The 24,300-nt window shown below is 36.7% G+C and overlaps 1 protein-coding gene across 9 annotated transcripts in view; it reads left to right on the top strand.

Moving 5' to 3' along the window:
- LOC113661068 (cilia- and flagella-associated protein 46) overlaps positions 1 to 22,680 on the top strand; it is a 76,847-nt gene extending 54,167 nt beyond the window's left edge. For 6 of the 9 annotated variants that reach the window (XM_047812859.1, XM_027175016.2, XM_027175015.2 and 3 more), the window contains 19 exons: positions 2,362 to 2,535; positions 3,200 to 3,322; positions 4,189 to 4,368; positions 4,607 to 4,777; positions 4,938 to 5,035; positions 6,033 to 6,109; positions 6,417 to 6,580; positions 7,033 to 7,139; positions 7,831 to 7,916; positions 8,661 to 8,813; positions 13,497 to 13,576; positions 13,989 to 14,049; positions 14,273 to 14,308; positions 16,614 to 16,713; positions 16,830 to 16,942; positions 19,762 to 19,843; positions 20,449 to 20,585; positions 20,702 to 20,776; positions 20,940 to 22,680. In XM_047812859.1, coding sequence (XP_047668815.1) covers positions 2,362 to 2,535; positions 3,200 to 3,322; positions 4,189 to 4,368; positions 4,607 to 4,777; positions 4,938 to 5,035; positions 6,033 to 6,109; positions 6,417 to 6,580; positions 7,033 to 7,139; positions 7,831 to 7,916; positions 8,661 to 8,813; positions 13,497 to 13,576; positions 13,989 to 14,049; positions 14,273 to 14,308; positions 16,614 to 16,713; positions 16,830 to 16,942; positions 19,762 to 19,843; positions 20,449 to 20,585; positions 20,702 to 20,776; positions 20,940 to 21,037 — 2,115 coding nt within the window. In that variant the 3' untranslated portion in view covers positions 21,038 to 22,680. Of the gene's footprint in view, positions 1 to 2,361; positions 2,536 to 3,199; positions 3,323 to 4,188; positions 4,369 to 4,606; positions 4,778 to 4,937; positions 5,036 to 6,032; positions 6,110 to 6,416; positions 6,581 to 7,032; positions 7,140 to 7,830; positions 7,917 to 8,660; positions 8,814 to 13,496; positions 13,577 to 13,988; positions 14,050 to 14,272; positions 14,309 to 16,613; positions 16,714 to 16,829; positions 16,943 to 19,761; positions 19,844 to 20,448; positions 20,586 to 20,701; positions 20,777 to 20,939 lie in introns of those variants that run through there. The other 3 variants (XM_027175017.2, XR_003444968.2, XR_003444969.2) reach the window with 3 other exon arrangements.
- Positions 22,681 to 24,300: the final 1,620 nt, after the last annotated feature.

Below are 24,300 nucleotides of genomic sequence, written 5' to 3'. Positions count from 1 at the left end.
CAAAGTAAAAAGCTGAAGAAACCCTAAACGTTAACGGAAAAAGCCCCGCGAACCCGAGTGACTGAGGGAGCTGTTCTGTGTTTGACTGTGAGTGAGCAGAGCGAGACACAGCAACACAATACATCTGTATGTGTGTAAGGGAGGGGTGCTGTGACTAGTCTGTCACAGAACGCTGACACAATCAGCTACCCAATGATGATTTTCATTCAATCAGAGCACAGATATTGCCCCATATTACTTGTATAATACTCGTACTCTGCAGAAGTGCTTTATCCGTACCGGATACTCGTTTCAGCCGAGTATCCGGCTCATCTCTAATTATAACCTTTATAATTGATAAAAAAGTAGTTGGGTAGTTTCTGACCCATCTCTGCACATATTAGTTCATTGTATTGCTGTCTCATTATTGGTTGTTTACATAATCAAGTGTATAGATGTTGTTAACAAAGTGCTGTGTGTATGATAGCAACAATTATGTCTACTTTGTCGTAGACCTGTAATTTACAGTAGCATCTGTGCTTGTTTTTGGTTTTGCTTTTTGAATTTTTTTTTAAAAATATACTACTTATTCCTTACCGAGAAACAGTGAATTGTGAAACTCCACAATTCATGGCTCCACCAGTGGTGTCAAAACGAAAGATAAAGTCATGGGAAGATGAAAGATACACAAAAATTCTGAAACAATGTCGTTTGAATCGATGAGACCAAGGTGGAGATGTTTAGTCATAATTCATAGTGCCATGTTTGGAGAAGACCCAGCATGTCACCACCACCACCACCTCATACCGAAATTCAAGCACGTTGGTGGAGGGGTGATGATTTGGGATACTTTTGCAACAACAGGCGAACTTGCAATCATTGACACGATGATGAACTCTATTTTATGGCAGAATTTTCATGAGACAAATCTGAGGCCATCTGTACAGCAGCTTAAGCTAGACTGAAATCTAATCATAAGGATCCCAAGTTTCTGAATGTTGATTTAATATTTTTTTAAGTATATGTACGCTGAACAATTTTTCAGTGAGCGTGCAATTGGCATGCTGACTGCAGGAATGTCCACCAGAGCTGCTGCCCGTGAATTGAATGTTCATTTCTTTATCATAAGCCGTCTCTAAAAGCGTTTCAGAGAATTTGCCAGCACATCCAGCCGGCCTCACAACTGCAGGCTTATCATGTGTAACCACACCAGCCCAGGACCTCCACATTCAGCATCTTCACCTACAAGATCGTCTGAGACCAGCCACTGGGACAGCTGCTGCAACAATCGGTTTGCATAAACAAAGAATTCTGCACAGAACCCATTTCAGGGAAATGCTCACATTTGATGGCATCTGGCACTTTGGAGAGGTGTTCTCTTCACGGATGAATCCTGGGTTTCACTGTACAGGGCAGATGGCAGACAGCATGTACAGTATGGCCTCATTAGGGTGAGCAGTTTGCTGATGTCGATGGTGTGGATCAAGTGGCCCATGGTGGCTGTGGGGTTATGGTATGGGCAGGCGTATGTTATGAACAACAAACACAGGTGCATTTTATTGATGGCATTTTGAATGCACAGAGATACCGTGACGAGATCGGGAGGCCTATTGATGTGCCATTCATCCACAACCATTACCTCATGTTGCAGCATGTTTATGCACGGCCCCATGTTGCAAGGATCTGTACACAATTCCTGGAAGTTGAAAACATCCCAGTTCTTGCATGGCTAGCATACTCACCGGACTTGTCACCCATTGAGCATGTTTGTGATGCTCTGGATCGGCGTATACGACAGCGTGTCCCAGTTCCTGCCAATATCCAGCAACTTCACACAGCCATTGAAAAGGAGTGGACCAACATTCCACAGGCCACAATCAACAACCTGATCAACTCTATGCGAAGAAGATGTGTTGCACTGTGTGCGGTAAATGGTGGTCACACCAGATGCTGACTGGTTTTCGGACCCCCTCTGGACCCCAATAAAGACAAACTGCACATTTTAGTGTGGCCTTTTATTGTGGCCAGTTTAATGCACAAGTGCAATAATCATACTGTCTAATCATTATTTTGATGTGCCACACTTGTGAGGTGGATGTATTTCTGCAAAGGAGAAGAGCTCACTAACACAGATTTAGACAGATATGTGAACAATGTTTGAGAGAAATAGGCCTTTTGTATACATACTGTAGAATTCAGCTCATGAAAGATGGGGCAAAAACAAACGTGTTGCATTTATAATTTTGTTCAGTACAGTATATGTTGGTAAGGACTATACTATTGTTATTTAGGCCCTGACAAATAAAAAGAGAAAAAATATCCCATCCAGAGGATTAAGATCAGATCTGCGATTTACCAGTTCATTTCTGTTTCTTTTTGCAGGAATGGATATCCATGGAGCAGTCTGTGGGTCAACTGACTTTTACCCAGCTGACTGTGGTCCAGTCTCTAATGAAGAATAGTGATGAAACTAGAATGCAGACGCTTGGTATGCTGGGAAAGTGCTTGAGGCTGTTAGCTCTGCAGAAAGATCCACTCTACCCCATGTGGGACATGGTATGCCTTCCATATGGGAAGTAGTTATATATACACCCGAGAATATAAGTCAGGAGTGACAGATTCCAGTTGGGCCATGTCACTGCAGTTTTTAAGATTCCAACAAGTGTATTTCTGTTTAACAGTTAATCCTTTCTTACAGTAACAGTTGAATGTAAACTGATTTATGGGGCATTTTCAGGTATAAATAAATGAATTATATAAGTCAGTTATAGGATTAATCAGGACACTGTTGGGGTTCTGGGTGTAGAATATTAGTACAGAGATGAAATAGACAGCACGACTAAAGTTTTTTTCGATAGTAAAACAATGTGTCTTCCACAATAAAATGACTGTGTTGGTAAAAAAGAAATACTTATGAGTCCAGTACTACTGTTGTGTATGACATCACAAATAAATTCAACGCTAAACACGGGTGCCTCAAAATAGGCAGACATTTATTTTCTGGTAAAAAGAGGTCAGAAGAGGAAAACCTTAAAACTCTGTACAGTATGATACAGTACACTATGGGTTAGGGTTGGACAATAATAATTTTAATACAGTTTGAACTTAAGGAGAATTTTTGTGCCTATGTTATCATGTCTGTACTTTTTAATTCATTTTACTTTTAGTGTATTACTCTTAGTCCATTAGTATATTCAGCACACATATGTTCCTGTTACAGTCAATCCCTCGGATGCACCAGGTGGAAAACGGAGCAGAGAGGAATGAAAAAGAGGAGAGCAGTGGAGCAATGAAGGGCAGCATAACATGGAAAGAAGATGCAGTTAAACATGCTAAAATGCAGGTAGAGTAGTCACCCTAGACAAACATGAAAAAGGTGCTTTTGGGTGGGAAAACCAAACCTAATATTATTTTTAAGCTAAATTCACTCTTTGGTATCTGTCAAAACGACATTTGACAGACCTACTCTGTCTGCATATTTGGTCTGAACACACATCTTCAGCACAAATCAGTGCGTTTTCTGACAGGTGCCTATAGTTCCTTGTGTGTGCTGCATCAGGCTATTTATTGTAAGCTGTTATAAAAGGAATAACACACTCCCGATCACACATATCTACAACCAAGAAGTCCACAGTTTTCATATAACAGCATGGTCTGGAGTCCTGCTTAATGGTTAAAATATTAACATTGCACAGTCTTGCTTATGTTACTATAGAAACAATAACATATTCGAATGAACGCATTAATATTAACCTGTCATCCATCTTACACTTGGGACTGCTTTCCAAGACATGCAGTTATATAAACAATGCACACTTTCTGAGTTAGATCCAATCAATCAAGCATGTTGTGCTATAAGATGATATACCATATTGATATTTTTGTGCAGTTATATTACATTTACATTTATAATTAACATATATGCAGAGCTAGCTGAGCATGATGAGATGGAATAAATAATAAATAATTAATTCATTTTTTCTGTACAAAGGTAACATGACTAAAATGTAACTCATGCCATAAGAAGTGGTTTAAATGTTTCTAATGTGCACATACAATGTATACATGTATTTTTATGTGCATAACATCTGTCCAAATATGGCAATGTTTGGTGTTTGTCAGTGTAAGAATATAATCACACATACAAATACCTACACCCACCTTTCAGGCTTAGTAGTGTCATGACGTATTACATGTGCTGACTTACAGAACAACAGGAAGTCAGTGAAGCAGATGTTGGCACAGGCCAGTGAAACTCTAAATGAGGCTTTGAACCTTGGGCTGCAGCAAAACCTGCCTGAGCTTCTCTCACATGTTTGTGAGGAGCTGTTGGAGTCTCACAGCCAGTATGACCCAGACACCTTAGGCCAGTACCTCGCACTGCTACAGGTTAGAGCGTCTTGTACTGTTCAATAAAAAAAACCCACACATCACCCAATGCAAAGAGATGTACCGGCTTAGATAATCAAGGTTTTGCAACTTTTCTTATTTCTTTATATTTCTATATTTTTAATCATACACATATTATTTTGAGACTAGAGGATAGGGGTTACATTGTATGCAAGTTGTTGTTTGTACTTTTTAAATGCACTTTTTGATGATCGTCTTATCACTCCACTGATCTCAGAGCTGTGTGTGCTGTACTGAGATGTCCAGAGTGTTACGTACTGCCTGTTGGGATAGCAGTCGTTCCCAGGTGGCTGCTCTTCTGGGTCTACAGAAAAGCTTAAAGTACTCACTACCCAGCTACAGCAGCCTGCATTCAGCCATTGACCAGTCACTCCCTACACTGTCACAGGTTCTGCTCTTTTAAACCTCAGACTAGAAAAAAGTTATTCTCTAGTTTAACACATCTGTACAGTTGAATCTGTGGTAGTACACCCACAAAAGAGCATTTTTACAATTATTTTCATCTAATTAGGACTGCTTAAACTGTTTCTATGTTTTGACCATCTTAGGCCTACCAGCACCTGATTGTAAACCCTAACCACTTGAACTTCCTGGGAGAACTGCCGCCTAATCTCAAAATCCTGCTGTTGCAACATTCTAAAGACGGGTAATGTCAAACTTTATGTTATCAGTAAACATAGAAGTAATAATAAATAATACACATAATCTTGAGTATTATCCATGCATATTCACATTTGTATACACAGAAAACGGATGTGGTTCATTGACTTATTCTTGTCAGTTAGAACTGCTCCTGAGTATGTATATACAGCAACTGCTAGTGGTAGAAACGTGTATTTGTGTATTCACAAAATGTGTATTCACACTTACTGTCCATTAGCTGAGCATAAGTAAAATGAATTGCTGACTAACCTTTGCTCACAAAAGGTGCAGATAGGTGAAGTGAAAAATAAAATCTTATATATATTTAATTGGTATTTCCCAGGAAATCAGCCTGTAAAATTGGAAATGTCAACATGTATCACAGCATCACTGTCAAAACTCAAGTCCTTTTTACTTTGCACTCTTTTATTCAAATTCAAATGTAATTTATTTGTATAGCACATTTAACAATCCCCTTTGTCTCAAAGCAGACTAAAACATATATATAAAAACATAAATAAAAATATATAAATGTATGTAATAATAATAATAATAATAATAATAAGAATAAAAATAAGAATATAAATAAATGAATACATACAATTAAAGTTTAAATTTTATTTAAAAATATGAATTTAAATTTTAAAATATTATATATTTTGTATTAAAGGACACCATCACAGCGTCTACATTTCCAAATTGTGCACATTTATCCGTAAAATTATTGTGTTATTTGACAGTTGTTTAGCATATATGGCATATATTATATGTTTCTTTATGTAAGTCTGAGTGAACATCCACAGGTGAAATACAAGCAGTCCTTGTGCACAGATTAAGAACGTGTTCAATGCATGCATACAAAGTTGCACAGTAGAATCCATTATGCTCTTCAAATTATGACACTTTGACAGATATAATCAGTAAATACAAACCAATACACACCTGCTAATTAAACATTGTGCAACTCTTTTTTTATTTGTTTTGTTTTTTTCCTCCTACAGTTCAGTGCTCTATGGGGCTTTTTATGAAAAGGCAAAATCCACTGAAAGTCATAAATCTAAAGGTATGCAGACAGCAGGTATTTCTTCTCCCTTTCTTTGCCTATTTATTCTGTTATCTCATCTTAAATGTAAAGTTTATACATATATTGATATAAATATTTGTAAAGTTTGTGCACATATCTTATACTTTATACAAAAAAAACTGTACTGCAGTGTTGCTAAGCCACAGTTCTGTTGGAGGTTCTGCTGAATATCCAGGATGAGAATTGTGTCCTGAATCATTCTCAGTGTTTTAAAATAATTAAGGCTCAGTGGGACCTATTATTGCTTGGACTTTAATGGGTTAGCATGCCTCTTGAGGGAAATGTGTTTGTGCTGCTACAGGTGGGCTGGTGTGCTCCAGAGTGGCCAAAGCCCGTGTGCAGCGCTCTGTTCTGCTTCAACTCAGAGATCAAGCCCAAGCCTTCCAACAACTCGCTGCACAATCTGTGATCAAAGAGTCCTGCTGGCTCAGAAATGCTGGCCAGAAAGAGGATTATACATGGCTGGTACACACACACACACACACACACACACACACACACACACACACACACACACACACACACACACACACACACACACACACACACGTGTTATACAGTTCTTCTTCAAAGGAGTAGCTTACCCTAAGCCAGCAAAAACAAGATGCTTCTTTAAAATTTCTGTTGTTGCTTGTTCAGATATTGTGAGTATTTTCAGGAAGAGACATGTTTGTTTATGTAGTAATCATGGAGTTCTCTAAAATCCAGCGTATTAGTGCATAAGGCCATGTCATCGGTAAGTGGTGTTATTATGTTATGTGGTAGTTACAGTTATAACTATTATTATGATGAGATTAATCATAAGATGTTATTTCTATCATAAGCATTATCTTTCTGTTCCTAAACTTGTTTTTTTTTCTACTTTAGACTCCATCTTTATTTATCCTATGATCATACTCACTTTTTGTTCTGTATAGAAAGACAACACAGACCATGAGCTAAGCGAGCATTTTCAAACTGTAGTTAAAGGAATGGAGAATTATCTGCATCCTCTCCTTTCTCGGTTTGACTTCTCATGCTTCAGGTATGCACACACAAAGTGTTCTGACCCTGCTTTCAGTTGTCTTTCCTGTTACTTTTGCTTGTTTTGTTAAACAGTTGAACAGAGCAAGCCTACGTTTTGATAATAAATGCAGCTACATTATACACAAGTTACTTTATAATTTATATGCATCACTGTGACCTTTATTGATGCCTTTGGTACTTAACAGTAGGCCTGTTGCTTATTGGTCCTATTGAAAAAATCTCATTTGCAGCTGTGAAATGAATCATGGCTCCATGTTGCAAGCTTAAATGGGGAATAAATATTCCCTTTATTTTGATTGTTGATTGCTAGTATTTAATGCACCTGTAAATCCATTTTTCCAAATCATTATGTATCGAAAATCTGTGCTTCCCAGAAGAAAAATCTTGAAAGCACAGCTGTACATAAAGGGCTCTTAACTTCAATCTCAGACCACAACCATCGATTGAGGGGCCATCAGCATCAATCCATAGCAATCTCTTTGAGATTGTCTGTACATAAGCAGATAATTGACCTGAGTGAATCCAAAATTTTGTAAAGCAGTTCCGCCTTGCTTCTTTCACAGTTTAATTTTCACTTCTGTATCCTCCTGCATGTGCCTTTGTCCGTTTTTTTGTTGCTCATCCTACCATTCTTTCCCCTCTCTCTCTGTCTCTCTCTGTCTCTCTCTCTCTCTCTCTCTCTCTCTCAGACATTTCCCTCGATCGATAGTCATTGATGAGACAACTCGGACCAAAGATAAACAAGAGCAAGAGGCTACAGATAAAACTTTACCTGGTAATTACAGAGCTATCTCTTACTGCATAATTTTACACATGCTTACAGAAAACAAATCCAATCGATATAGTCCCAAACAGCCCTATCCAACTGCCGCAGCTCATCGTATGAAATTTAAAGGAAAGCTTTGAAGGTTCATACCTTTAATCAACCGATTTCAGCATGGCTTAGTAAAGAATTCAGGAAATCGTTCTACCAAGATGTGTTTTAGATAACATTTATTGAAGCAATCATTTATTTAATTCACTCCTTTTTTAGACTTTCATTATAATTGAGTTTTTCATTGTTTTCTGAATGTAGGCAAATGTGTTGAATGCTGCCAGTGTTCAACCAACTTATGAAAATCTAATTATATAAAATATCTTGCTTACTAAGAACAACTAATTTGGAAACAAGTAACACGAGTGAATGGTGTTGTCAGTTACAGGTAGTTTAGAGCTATAAATAAGACACTGTATAATAAATCATATAAGAAAATATGACTAACAGCACAACCACTGAGACATCTGATTTAAACTTTTGTCTAGTTGTCTTTATACACTATGTTTTTGACCTTTTTTCATGAGACATGTTACAGTTCACTGTTGAGACCAGAGAGAGATAAATTAAATAAATAACTTATGAAATTAAAGTCTTTCTTTTTCAGAGAGACATGCAGATTGACTGCTGTTTTTTTTATATCTGTGTATTTGTACACACTCATCAGAGGCTGTTATGTCTTGTGTATATTTGCAATACTTTCAGAGCATGGCGAGTATGTAGTGGTGTTAGCAGACACTATGTTGCTGGAGTTGCCATTAGAAGCTCTCACTGTTCTGCAGGGAAGTGGAATCAGCTCCATCTCACGGGATATCTCCTTGCAGGTCTTTCACACACGTCTCCTCAGAGACAAGCAAGGTAAAAAAGCAGCTGGATGTGTATATCTAAAAGCACAACATTACACTAGCTGCCTTACTCATATTAAGTATATGATGTTCATTATATCCATTATGTCAAGAATCTGTGCAGGCGTTCAGGAAGTTGAGAAACAGAGTGCTAACACCATGCAATCATGCAAAAGGCATAATATCATATAGTATTTTTATTTACAGCAATTGGGGTTTGTGCGTTCATTAATGGATGAGTTCTTGTTGTGGGCTTTCATGTGTTTTATTGTTATGATTTATATTATGCAGGATATAAAGAATGAACAAAGGGCATGCATAGTATTAATGTCACACTATTTATAATAAGAGGAAATATTTGATATTGTAGCTGACATTTCATCTACAATATCAAAACAAAATGTGGATAAGAGTTTATCTGAAAGAGATCACTGAATCAGATTACATATATTTTGTCATCATTGTTGAGGCAATACAATTACTTACAGCACACCCACACAGCCATGCAGTAGTTAGGCTTTGTGTGACATGCTGTATTGTATACATGTGTGTTGTATGTTAATTGTTTCTAAGACAGCATTGTTTATTTCTTATTATTATGAATCATGGGTATTCATCCTGGGAACAAATCCCAAAGTCTTTCCAAATTTAGGTGAAGATGCAGATGTTCTAAACAAAATAATTATTGTCTGTTTCCCCAAAACCTGTGACGAACTTTTACTAATCTAAATATGACCAAATTACATCTACAGATATAGTGTCGCTTGAACATTTGTGAACCCTTTAGAAATTCCTATACAGGATGTTTGCATTTTTACACAAGTCCTAAAAGTAAACAAAGTGAACGCAAACAAACAAATGAGCCAACAATATTATACGTCTTCATTTAATTAGTGAGAAAAATAATAAAAAAATAAAAATATCTGTGATTTGGAAAAGTATGTGAATCTTTGCTTTCAGTATCTGTTGTGAGTCCTTATGAAGAGTTAACTGCAAGGAAAATGTCTGGTAACTTTTGATCAATCCTACACAATGTCTTGGAAGAATTTTATTCCATTCTTCAGTACAAAAGAGCTTCAACACCAGGGTGGTAGTGATGAATATGAACTGCTTGCTTCAGGTATTTTCACAATTTCTTTTGGATTAAAGTCAGGACATTGACTTGGCCTTTCTAAAACATTATCGTTGTTCCTCTTTAATCATTCTTTGGTAGGCAGACTTGGGTGCTTGGGCTCATTGTCTTGGTGTATGACCCAATTTCTCTTGAGATTCAGTTTATAGACAAATTAGATTAGAGATCACTGGCATAACTCTGAATACATTGTTCCATCCATGATGGCAAACTGTCCTGGCCCAGATGCATCAATACAGGCCAAAAGCATGATATTATCACCACCATGTTTCACAGAAGGTATAAGGATTTTATGGTGGAATTCAGTATTTTCCTTTCTCCAAAAATAATGTTTCTCATTTTAAAACAAAAAGTTTCATTTTGGTCTCATTCCTTTACAAATTTTATTTTTCAATAGTCCTATGGCTTGTCCACATGATCTTCAGCAAACTTCATGGGAAACAGTGTTCTTTTTGGAGAGTAGTGGCTTTCTCCTTGCAACTCTGCTTTGCACACCGAGGTTGTTCAGTATACACCTGATGGCACACTCAATAGCATTAACATTAGCCAAAGTAAAAGAGGTCTTTATTTGCTTAGAGGTTACCCTGTATTCCTATCTGAGCCAACAGACTATTACATGTCTTGCTTTGGAGTGATCTTTGTTGGTTGACCATCTCTGGGGTGGTATCAGTGGGTCCTCCATTTGTACAGAATCTTTCTGACTATAGAGTCAAAACTCTTTAAAGATGATTTTGTAACCTTTTCCAGCCTGATGAGCAACAATAACTCTTTTTTTGCAGGCCTGAGAAATCTCCCTTGATCCACTTCCACAAACACGCAGCATGAACATCAGACTTTGATATATCTCTGTTCTTTAAATAAAATTTGGCACTCTACAGACCTGATTGTCATCAGACTTAAGATAGAATTTGACCTTGGAAGTAAACACTAATCTCACAGATGTATTATATTGGAACATTTTCCTGAATAAAAAAATTACCAAGTATAATATACTTGTCTACTTTGATTGGTTTACTTAGACTTATTTTAGGACTAATGTGAAAATCTAATGATGTTTTGACTCATATTTATGCAGAAATATAGAAATTTTTAAAGGGTTCACAAACTTTCAAGCAAAATTGTATATGAAAAAATAAATCTTCAAAAATACACAATTCTTCCAAAAGATAATTTCTTGCTTGGTCAAGGCTAACAGCTGAGCTCAGATCTGTTGGCTCTGAAGGAGATTTTTATGCATTCATTGACTCTAATATTTTTCATGACAATGTTTTATGTTTCATGAAAAATGTTTCATCATGGGAAAAAGGTGATCTCAACTTTGTACTCTTTGTATTCTGTTTGTAATGATTATTTCCTTTAAGGTTGCATGTGGGTCCATATCAAGCCTGCAAAATGCCTCCCACAGCAAAACAGAGCTGCCATTTTCAACCTTTAACCTGCTGCCGATGTGTACATATTGATGTTGTAATCAAATTGGTTGAATAAATGGTTTGGATATTGTTTTTACTGAAGACCTCTTACCAAATATTTCATTGTAGAACTGTCAAAACTGGTCAACGGGAGGAAACTTGTGTAGTGTCACTGAGATGAGAACTTACTGACCTAGCTAACAACTTACTGAAACATTAAATGTCATGGCTGTTGGTAGAAAAAAATCAGAAGGTATTACAGGAAAGCCTAAATGCTTCCTGAGGTTTTTCTGCTAAGATTGTTAATCTCTTACTACTTCATCTCATTTAGAAAGCCCTTAACACAAATTCTATGCTAATAGGAATAATGTAATAAAAAACACTCAGGATTTACATCCTCGTAATCTCTTTTAAAATTCAGAAAATTTCCTCCTGTAGGTATAGGACTTGGGGGGCTGTTATAGATGTTAAGCAGTGAACTAATTTCTTTATTTTTTCCAATGCACGTGAGTTTTGTGCATGTAAATTTACCAATTAAAAGCTAGTGAAGAAAGGCTTGCATGTAAATCTTGCTTTGACTCATCAGAGGCTGGGTATTTCTGAAAACCAAATTTTACATCTTTCTATAAATGGGTATAAAGTCTAAATGGGAGTGACGAGATTTCAAACAGACATAGAAATCGTTTTCACTGCATGATTACTGCATGATTTGTGGAACCAATTTAATACAGAAAAATGTTATAAATAAAATAACTGCTGATCACAACGTGATCTGCTTCCACTCCATGCAGAGTAATCAGATAGACAAGTGGCAGCAGCACAGTGCAAATAAACAAGATTCAGATAATGTTTACATTATTTATTAGAATAGGGATAATCTGATTGTAACCATGGCATGGTAGTATGTGCCCAAAAATGATCTATAGATTTTACAGAGAATGCTAAGAAAATGAAAATGAAAGTTTTAATTGGGTGGCATTTCTGCAGGTTTAAGTGTCTTTTTGAACAGAGAGGTTAGAGTAAAATGACCAGACTGGTTTGAGCTGACAGGATGGCTACCGTATATCAAATAACCACTTTTTGATGCTGACCGCTGAAGATCTGTCATCAACAGCCATTTCTGAGGTGTTCTGAGGGGTGTGTCCAATCTTGTCTGCCAAGAGCTATTGTGGATTAAGGTTTTCATACCAATCAAACTGGAGGCACATCTGATTCCACCTGTTTAATCAGTTGATCTTGGCTTTCAGTAGTCACGTGTGGCTTCTGTTTGGTTGCACTCTCCTTGGATGGGATAGCTTTTCATCATTTTTGGGTAATATATGTTTAAAGAATAGCCTATAAGACAGGATATGCTGTATTGGTAAGCTGTTAAAAGTCTTTGAGTCTGGAAATGACATTTAATGTAGTATTTATATAAAACTGGATAGGTAAATATTTGTAACTGAACATGGAACTGGATGCCTCAGATAATTTTGAAACTAAGATTCAATTAGACATCAATTAGATATTTGCTTAATGAAATAAACAGTTTTATTCTGTTTAACATGCTGGTATAAGTTGTAGGCTAGGAGAATGGGAAACGTAATTTGCACAACACAGTAAAACCATTTTCTCTACAACAATAAGGCTAATAATACTTTTACATTTATTACTTTCGTCTTTGAGCATCTTCAAAGTGTCTTGGAGACAGGGTACAGGGGAGGGTTAAGAGTCCATTACTATTATTTAGTTTTTGTAGTTTACTTATAAGGTATGAAGTTAGGACATTTAGTATCTGTTTGTCATTCGAAACATTTTGCATTCAAAGGACGAATTGTCAATTGTGTAATGAAACACATCGTATTGATATTGTTTTCCTCTTCCATTTCCTCCTTGTCTGCAATCCATTGAACTTACATTTTTGACACATTACTGTCTTTATTTATTTACTTTTTATCTATTGGTTTCCTTTTTAAAATCTGTTGTCATTAAACATACAGGCCAGCAAAGGCTCAGCAAAACTTTACTCAGTCACCGATACTGAAGGTCATTTTGTGTGTGAGAAATTGTGATAGGTCATTACTGTTATTGGTTTTAGATTAAGCTGCCGCTGTCATTTAAAGTTCACAGTCAGGTGGCGATATCCTGTTCCAACACTGTGTCCTGTTGATTACAGTTGAAAGTGACAACAAAAAGGAGAGAAAAAGTGCAAAGGGTGCAAAAGGAAAAGGAGATCAAAGCAAAGCCATCAAAGTGGTGAGTCAGCTAAATTAATTTTTGGCAGGCAAAGCAGTGGAATATTACTTTTATGTGTAGTCACAGCTGTCAGATATTTAACTAACCCTTCCTTTGCTTTTAACTCGGTTTCTTTCAATCAGTTGCCTAATGACGCTTTGTGGTTGGGTGCCCGGTCATTTTTTACTTCTGTCAGCATTGCCTGATGGACTCAAATAACTTTGCCTCTCTTTCACTTTGACTCTTTCAGCTTCCTTTCAAATGCCCTTTTCATTTCGGCCACTTTCTTTCCAATTCTCATTTTTGTTCCTGTCTAGACTGTCCATTATATTCTATCTATTCTACTCTTTAACTAAGCATCTGAAGTTACAGTAATATTAATTAATTCGTATGTGCACAAGTTGTAATTAATATTTTCTTTTTCCTCGTGTAGGCATCAGTGGGCCATGTCGTACCTCCACACACTTTTTTAGTGGATTCACACAAGTTCAAATGTATCCTTCTTTTTGTATTGTATAAAGCATGAGAGGAGAATTAATTTTTGTTGCCATTTATGTACCTCACTTGACACCCCCACTCTACCACCCCTATAATTTTTATCATTTCTAGATTCAACCTTGAAAATATATATATTTTTTAATGCACAGGAAGGGAAATCTTTGCCATAAAGATTGGTTGTCTTTTCTGTTCGTAGGTTTCTTTAACTGTTGTCCACAGATATTGTTGATCTACAAAATGATGGAGGAGACAGCAGTGAGTACAGTTTAAAATTTTACTAACACTTCACAGGGTGGTTTGAAAGTTAGGAGACAGGAAATCTAAAAAAAAAAAAGGCTCTATATTTCTCATCCTTATTTATTTTGTTATTATTTTTTATTCATTTTTATTGCTAGGCACTTTTATCAACACAAAAGCACACGCATGCCTTTGTGCTGCTCAGTTCTTTCTATTATAGTGCTCATCTCTACCCACTTTATCCTTGCTGCTGCTCACTGAAACACAGAACACACGTTAGTGTAATCCTGCATAGGTATATATCCTTATTACTTACTTTTCCCATCTCCACCCTCTATTTACATGAACATGCCCCTATATCTTAGATTCAATTTACAGCATATTGTTTCTTCACTAAATAAAGAACAAGCCATACTTTCATACTTTCAGTTCATTTTTATTTTAATTGTTTGTTTTTTTTAGATATTTAAATTGCAGAGGCTTTTGGAAAGAGGTTAGTTCTAATTATAACTTTAGAATACAATAATAAATATAAACACTTATCCCCTCGTCAACTGCCTTTTTCTTTCTTTTAATAAGACAAAAAAAATAGCTTGTGAATATTACCCAAAAAGACTTAACGGTGTAATAGATTGGGGGTGTGCACACTTACGAGCGTTTTTTCTTCTTTCCCCTAAAAATGTTCTTACATGATTTATCTTTATTTATGTATTTATTTATTTATACATCACAAAGTTCTTTCACAGCGGTGTAAAGACTTATGTCCCTTGTACGTGAAATATACATAAATATATGGAAGGAAAAAAAACGTCTATGGATGAGAAGATATTTCTGTCTATTAGAAATCAGATGTCATTAGTTTGACAGTCCTGTTGAGCAAAGGCTGAAAGATAAAAGAATATTATTTAAAATAGACATAAATATCCAATAGAAACATTAGTTTATACATGTTTCCAGAACTGACAATAGTTACTGTTGCTTTAAATCAGGGATTCTAAAACATTTTACAGCAAGGGCTTAAAGTAACTGTAAATCTCATTGACCCTCCAGACATCATAATAAATAACAAATCATGGATGTGAATACTTGTTCATGACAATTCAACATAAGTGACATCAAATGTAATGTGTTTTTATTTGGATCTGACTGATATGCCAGTGCTTTATCTGAATTGTGTGTAAATATTCCATGATAGAGAAATGACCTGAGAGTTGCTCTGAGAACATACTGACAGGGGATTAATCTTGCTCTTCCTGAGATTTATAGGAGTAATTCCTGCAAGCGTGCTTGTGTGATTATAGGTCCTGGTCCTGGATTTTCTAGCCTCACTGCATATGATCATCTCAGATACTGGTTTTGGGTTTGGTATTGTTGGTAGTTATTTTCAACAGCAAAAACAATCTATAGTCCTTCTTTCATATCTTTTATAAATATTTTAAATGAACTGCTCCAAAATTTTTAGAAATTACAGACAATTACATTTATCTTCAACGAATCTTTCTTCCCCAATCCTTATTCCCTAAACACATTCTATCTCAGTCCTGATGGACATTCGTAATAGGCACTGGAGCGCAGCAGTGAATATCTATCATGTGGTGCACCTATCAAACCACCCATCACAGCCCACTACCTGGACAATTTATCCAAGTAATAAGGGACTCATTTTATCCTTTTAGTCTTTCATGGAACATAACACTCTGAGCAAGGGAAATCATTTTTTCCATTGAACCTGTGAATTTCTCTAGCATTGCCCTGTCCTTGTACACCACCACTGGCCTTACAAAATAAGCTTACAACATAACTATATGTAGGTACAGTAGCTTTAAAGCTTGACTCGAGTTTAAGTTGCATGACCTCTTCTTATCCTAGGTAATATCATAAACTATTTTTGTACTACGCATAGATGTATGGATTGATGAACATGCCTGTCCTGCTTTTATATGGATGCCTGCAGTGGTGCAGTGGTTTTACTGCAGAGAGCAGCCTGAACTCTCACTATGATGAATTATTTAAGATGTACAAAGCCAGCTGAGTGGAGACTGTCAGTCACCCTTTACCCTTTCTAACTTCAGCTTGCATCAGCCGGTTGTGCTGTATTTTCCAGTTACAAAAAATTTTTAATAAACCATTTTTATATACTTAGATCCCTTTGAGATCACTGCTTGTTTGCTCCTCTCAGCAGCACAAAATAATATAATTGAATTTGAATACAGTAATTAGGACAAAAATATAATTTCAACAACACTGTCATGCTTGAATATATGCCATATTTAGTAGTCTGTCCTGCATCGATGTCAGATACTGTATTGTACTATCCTATTAGGGAGCGGTCCAGCAGAGGCCATGAGAAAGATCCTAGACATGTACTCACAAAAGTTCACAGCTCACTGGGAAGGAGTCATAGGAAGAGAGAAGGCCTGCAGGTAAGAGCTAACCTATGATTAATATGCATGTATAATTCTTTGCCATAATTCTGTATACCTTTCTGTAACAACCTATGTGTTTACTATATAACTATAACTATACATATGTTTCTCAGCCCTGAAGATTTGGAGCATCTGCTGACAAACTGCAGTTCTTTTGTCTTCTGCGGTGGAGAAGGCTTTCTCACTCATATCTCTCCTGACAGACTGGCCAACCTCGATCTGAATGGTATGCCCCCAAAGTACATTCCCATCTCTGTTTTTCCTGTAACTCACAAAGAGCTAGCTAGTTTATCTTGTGTCAAATGTAAAATCAAGGTTCCCGCAGGGTCTCAAAAAGTCTTGAATTTATTAATTTGGAAATAATACCATAAACAGTCTTTAAAAAGTCTTGAATTTTGATGTCTGGGTCTTAAAAATTGTGCTGTATGTAACTTCTCCATATTGTAATTTTCCTTTAAAGTTTCATTTGTCAACCATGATTATTTTGATTAAATGACGTATTATAAAAGAGTAGCGGAACCAATAATTGAGAACGCAACACAGCTCCGGGTCACCGTACAAAATACTGCGAACACACGATGCCTTCAATAAAGGAAGATCACGTGCTATGACACCACAGCCATAGACTACAACACAACAAGCAAAGGAGAAGCGCGGGAAATCAATGAAAATCTCAGCATTCCGCAGGAAAGGTTGACTGACACACGTAGTTATATTTCTAAAGTTTGTTTTTACGTTAGCTACCTACCAATTTCATTCTGAGGTTATGGGGAAATGTAAATTTAATGAAGCGTGGCTGGATAAAAACTTTTCGTCATTGGTTAAAACCAGTGGACAACAACGTTTTTGAGGCGTTTTGCACCATATGCAAAAAAAGGATTCAGCTATGTACAATGGGGATGAAGGCATTAGAGTCTCATGACAAGTCGTCCAAGCACATAAACGCTCTCAATGGACAAAAACAAACTCCTTCCATCGCCTGTGTGTTTCAACCAACTAATGTTATTCAGCTATCTGCTAATGTGCCTGAAGTGGCAACAGGAGCTAATGTTAGTCAGCACTACAGACCCTCTAACTATGTCCGCAACTAGAGTGGATCTGTGCACAGCTTTTGGGTCCACACCACCAATGAAAGCCGAGGTGTTGTGGACTCAACACAATCGCTAAACACCAGTCCTACAATGGAAATGAGGGTATCTCAGAGCTTTTCAAGTGCATGTTCCCTGACTCCCGACATCACTAAAACGTTTACTCGCGGTCCCGACAAAACAGCTTACATAGCCAAGTTTGGTTTAGCTATCCACATCAAAGAAGAACTGGTGTCCAAAGTCAGCAAATCGCCGTTCGTTCTTATGTTTGATGAGAGTCTCAAGGAGACTACGAAAAACAATATTTTTCACACTGCTTGGCGTATCTTTTACCCATTCCACATTTGAAAAATAAATGAACACAAGCTCAAGGATTTTGTTTTTCTTTGCTGGTAGGGACGTGAAATAGGTATTAATTTTTTATATAAATGGTCTTAAAAAGGTCTTAAAAAGACTTGAATTTAACTTGAAGAAACCTGTAGGAACCCTGAAAATGCCAACCATGAGGGTGCTTGTGCTTGTGTGCTAATACAGTACGTTATTTTTGAACAGTATAGGTGTTAGCAGACTAAGTGAAAATAAAATCTGGACAATGCTAACATTTAGTCTTTCGGTGATACCATTATTGTTTTTGGATGTGTTGGCAAAGTAGTGAGAGCTCTCAAACACGGTTTTCTACAGTACAGGTGCTTTCTGCATTAGAAGCAAGATTATTGAAAATGGAGCATTATTCGCAAACATTATTATATCTTAGTATAAAATGACTAATATACAGAATGTCCTTTTACTTTTTGATGCAGATAATGATAATCATGTTACCTATGTAGCATAGTTACATGCTATGCCATTACATAAGTTACATAATAATGCCTTTATCTATATTAAAAATGAAACTTTCAGTTATTGTAGCAGAAGTCTCCTGGAGCAACACATTACAGACTCTGCGGTTACAATTATACTAATATAATAATCCATGCCAGGGTAGTTTTTGCTGTTACCACATGAAGTGCATTATTTTCCCATATTCAGTATGTGCATGGTCTGAGAAACCAGAAATCTTTCTATAAATGTTACATAAATGTCCCCTTACAAAAACATCACATATATACAGTCAAGCTTGAAATTATTCATACCCCTGGCAAATTCTGACTTAAAGTTACTTTTATTCAACCAGCAAGTTTTTTCTTGATTAGAACTGACACAGGTGTCTCCCAGAAGATAATAAGATGATGTACAAGAGGTATCATTTTAAGACAAAGGACCTCACTGAGGACCTGCGGCTGCGCATTGTGGCTGCTCACAAGTCAGGAAAAGGGCTATAAGACCCTATATAAATGTTTTGAAGTTCCAGTGGCTACAGTGCAAAGTATTATTAAAACATTCAAGACATTCCGCACTGTGAAAAATCTCAAGAGGACGTGGTCGGAAGCACAAAAGTGACAGCCTGGAAGAGTTGGAGTTCATGGCTAAAGATGAATGAGCAAAAATACCAGCGGAGACATGCAAAAGGCTGGTCAGCAATTATAGCAAGCGTTTGATTGATGTAATAGTCAATAAAGGCTTTTCTATTGACTATTGAGAAGGGTATGAATAATTTTGGACATCCCACTTTTTGTTCAAATGTAAATAAAAGATGAGTAATAATTTTTTCCACAATGATGCCTTTTGTACATCGTCTTATTATCTTCTGGGAGATTATTATTATTTTTAGATTATGTGGAGCCCACTATACAAGTCCCTGTGTATGACCTGTCATTGTAGAAACCCTACCATATTAGAACAAACCCAATAATATTAACCTATTGTTTGAGCCATGAATTTATACAAAAATTATTCACACCGTTTGACCCCTCAGATTCAAATATTCAACCATATTGTGGTGTAATACATTAGAGTATAATTACATATATTTTCAGTGATAAAAATAATTCTACTCAATTTATGCCTCCCTTTTCAGAATGCCTGCTGGCTGTCCTCCTTGGCCTGTCTCATAACGACTCTAACATGTGGCATCAATCTCAACAGGATGTTCAGAAGAGGTGAGAAGACACACGGTGCCATCTGGTTTATATTTCAGGTCATTGCTGTTGTTTGAGTAGTGACCTCATTGTCTTGTGATGGCTTATAAAAGAAAAGGTTTCCCTCACTTTAAGTTGGTTGTAATGTTTACAATATATAGGGCAGCTTGTAAATTTCCTCCAAATGGTTACATTTAACCCTAGTCATTGTTAGTAAATGCCTGGTCAGGGTCGCAGGTGGCCGTACTGTCAGAGCCATAATTCACAGACCATACTGATACTGCTGTCATTTCAACCTCTGGGAGTTTTTCCATGTTTTTCTGGTAAACAAACAAGTAAATAAATGCTTCCAGTTTAGGCCATTCCAATACTGACATGAATATGAACGTTTGCGGCACTACAGATACAGGTCCTGTGTTTTGTTTACATTTTGTGTTTATGTGTCTGCCCCGCCCTTGTCTAAAAGCACACCTGTTCCTCATGTGTCTAATTGTCTCCCTATTTATTCCTGCCGTGTGTCTACGTTTTCTACAAATACAAGTTTTCTAACCCACCTTAGACATAAAGAAAGCTTCACTCATTACAAGATCTGATCTCTCTTGCCTGTCTTTATTTGTGTACTTTAGTAAGGCCCACCTGGCTCTGGAAAATCCTTTAGAGTGTGTTTATCTGCTCACCTTAAGTGGAGTTCACTCTGTAATGCTCAACCAGTGGGCCAGCAGCAGCAGGACTAATACACACCATTTGGAAGCCCTCATGGAAAGTAGGTCTCCAGCAAGAACTTACAATCTCATAGACACCCCAACACAAGCGAACATACACAGAGATCTAAATTTGTATTGTTTTATCAACACGTGTGTGTCTGTTGTTGTGCTTTAGATCTTTTCAAAACAGGACTAACATCTGGTCAAGCTGTCCATACTTTGCGTGAGAGAGCATCTCTTGCCCAGAGAGGTAAAGAGAACGTGTGTGTTTGAGAGTAAATGGTTGTGTTGAGTTTTATTTTATGTATTAATTTTTATATATGTTGCATGTATAGCTCATGTATTGTAATAGCTGCCTTTTATTATTGCTATAAATCCTTTTATTAATTTCTGTATTTTACCATCATCCATAGAGCCTGAATATGCTCTGAATCAGGATGCTGTACGAGACTGGAGTTCTTCTGCTTTCAACTTCATTATCTATGGATTACCTAATTTAATTGTCACCTGAACACATGGGACATTCTCATTTTAGGAAACAATAGCGACAATACACAATGATAAAATGAATTCAATAATGTTACTGTTCCAGGCACAAATATCGACATCAAATCAAATACATGCTAAAATATCCTCCGTTGTTTAGCTTTTTCTACAAACCTGATTCCAAAAAAGTTGAGACACCGTACAAATTGTGAATAGAAACAGAATTCAATGATGCAAAGTTTCACATTTCAATATTTTAATTCAGAATACAACATGACATCGAATACATATCAAATGTTTAAACTGAGAAAATGTATCATTTTAAGGTGAAAATAAGTTTATTTTAAATCTCATGGCATCAACACATCTCAAAAAAGTTTGGACAGGGCCATGTTTACCACTGTGTGGCATCCCCTCTTCTTGTCCCATTCTTGTCTAACACAGGCTTCTATTTGCTCAACTGTCTCAGGTCTTCTTTGTTGCATCTTCCTTTTTATGATGCGCCAAATGTTTTCAGAGGGTGAAAGATCTGGACTGCAGACTGCCCATTTCAGTACCCAGATCCTTCTACGCAGCCATGATGTTGTAATTGATGCAGTATGTGGTATGGCATTGTCATGTTGGAAAATGCAAGGTCTTCCCTGAAAGGGATGACGTCTGGATGGGAGCATATGTTGTTCTAGAACTTGGATATACCGTTCAGCATTGATGGTGCCTTTCCAGATGTGTAAGCTGCCCATACCACACGCACTCATGCAACCCCATACCATCAGAGATGCAGGCTTCTGAACTGAGCACTGATAACAACTTGGGTTGTCCTTGTCCTCTTTAGTCTCGATGACATGGCGTCCCAGTTTGCCAAAAAGAACTTCAAATTCTGAGCCTATGATTAAATATATGAGCCTTGGCCCAGAGAAAACGCCTGCGCTTCTGGATCATGTTTAGATATGGCTTCATTTTTGACCTATAGTATAAAGTTTTAGCCGGCAACAGCGAATGACACGGTGGATTGTGTTTTCTGGAAGTATTCCTGAGCCCATGTTGTGTTTTCCATTACAGTAGCTTTCCTGTATGTTGATGCAGTGCCATCTAAGGGCCTGAAGATCACGGGCATCCAGTATGGTTTTCCGGCCTTGACCCTTACGCACAGAGATTGTTCCAGATTTTCTGAATGTTTGGATGATATTATGCACTGTAGATGATGATATCTTCAAACTCTTTGCAATTTTTCTCTGAGAAACTCCTTTCTGATATTGCTCCATTATTTTTGCCGCAGCATTGGGGGAATTGGTGATCCTCTGCCCATCTTGACTTCTGAGAGACACTGCCACTCTGAGAGGCTCTTTTTATACCCAGTCATGTTGCCAATTGACCTAATAAGTTGCAAATTGGTCATCCAGCTGTTCCTTATATGTACATTTACTTTTCCGGCCTCTTATTGCTACCTGTCCCAACTTTTTGGAATGTGTAGCTCTCATGAAATCCAAAATGAGCCAATATTTGGCATGACGTTTCAAAATGTTTCACTTTCAACATTTGATATGTTATCTATATTCTATTGTGAATAAAATATAAGTTTAAGATTTGTAAATTATTGCATTCCTTTTGTATTCACAATTTATACAGTGTCCCAACTTTTTTGGAATCGGGTTTGTAGTATAATTTGTATAATTCTGTCTGTTTTATGGTTCTTAATAAAAATACATTTACCACAGGCTTTACCAGTTCTTGTTATATATTATTATATATTATATTATGGGGGTTTTTGGGGGTTTTTTTCCTTGCCATAATTTCATGGTTTAATTATTTAAGTCAATTATTTAAGTTTAGTGTATGCACAAAAAAGTAGAATGTTGGTTTATATTGACAAATACTAATCTCCTTTTGGCTTGTTTTATGCATGTTTCTTATGTTGTAATTGTTGGTCCATTCCTTGTCTCTGTAACACTCTTTAACATAGAGACCAGCTGAAGAGATGCTTTACACAAAACAAAAGGGAAGTGAGCAAGCACTGAGCACAGCACCATGAGTTATGAATTAGTATGAAATGAGGAACTAGTGCACTTCATCAACAGCAGAGACAGGAAGCTTGATCAACACGTTTGTTTAAATGCAGTATCATGTAAATAAATTCTTCCATCTGTTCTAATTTTGAAAGATGTTTGGTTATATGCCTGAAATGGAACCTGGTTAGGGTTGTTAATTCAGAGGAATGTGTTTATCAGAATATACAGTGCAACAAGATTACCCATAATCCCCTAATCCGTTGTTTTTCAGAAAATTCAACTCACTTTTTTAATTAAAGTGTTTTTAATTAGGACACATATTTCCCTTTACTAAATCCTCCGGCTTTTGAAGGGGTAGATAATATTTCCCTATTTAGTAGTGCATCAGGCTCTGGTTTTTAAAGATGTGTGGAATTTATTAATACATCACGAAAAGATTTTATGCTTTAAGCAGTGCCAGTTTGTATTATGAAAAGGTTTGACATGTTTTTAAGGTTGTTCCAGAAAGTGCATTCATGTAAAAAGCAGCAGAATCAAGAAGGAGACATTCAACAATAATGAGGGTAACCTTTACTTCACCTTCCCTGACTCTTTCCACTTCAATGATCTTTAGTTCTGCAGTGAATTTGACTTCTTGGAACTGAAATGTTGTCCATAACCACCTTAAGTCTTTCATACAGTATGTCTAACAAGAATATAAACATTGCTTTTAGTATGTATGTGTAAGTTGTATGCTTAATATTCATAGTTTGTTTATATACTGTGTGTGTGTGTATACTCATTTCTACCGCTTTATCCGAACTACCTTGGGTCACGGGGAGCCTGTGCCTATCTCAGGCGTCATTGGGCATCAAGGCAGGATACACCCTGGACGGAGTGCCAACCCATCACAGGGCACACGTGTGTGTGTGTGTGTGTGTGTGTGTGTGTGTGTGTATATATATATATATATATATATTTATATATATATATATATATGTATATATTTATATATATATGTATATATATATATATATATATATATATATAAAATTTTATAGAAGTAAAAAAAAAATGTAGTTGAACCTTAGAACAATGTTGTCTGTGTTGTTGTATTGAAAGAGGGAGCTGCTACAGGCTCTACAGCAGGTTGTTCGTCAACTGATTGCAAAAAAACATACAGAAAAGAATGGCACACAAGACAGTTAACAGAGGTTAGCCACATCTGTTAGCTATCTCACCTTTGCACCCAGTCTAAATGATTCCAACTTCCTGAACAAAACAAGGCCAGTACAGCTCTGAA

This window comes from Tachysurus fulvidraco, chromosome 4 (genome assembly GCF_022655615.1).
Source record: "Tachysurus fulvidraco isolate hzauxx_2018 chromosome 4, HZAU_PFXX_2.0, whole genome shotgun sequence".
Classification (NCBI taxonomy): domain Eukaryota; kingdom Metazoa; phylum Chordata; class Actinopteri; order Siluriformes; family Bagridae; genus Tachysurus; species Tachysurus fulvidraco.
This window is presented reverse-complemented; position numbering and strand designations above follow the sequence as displayed.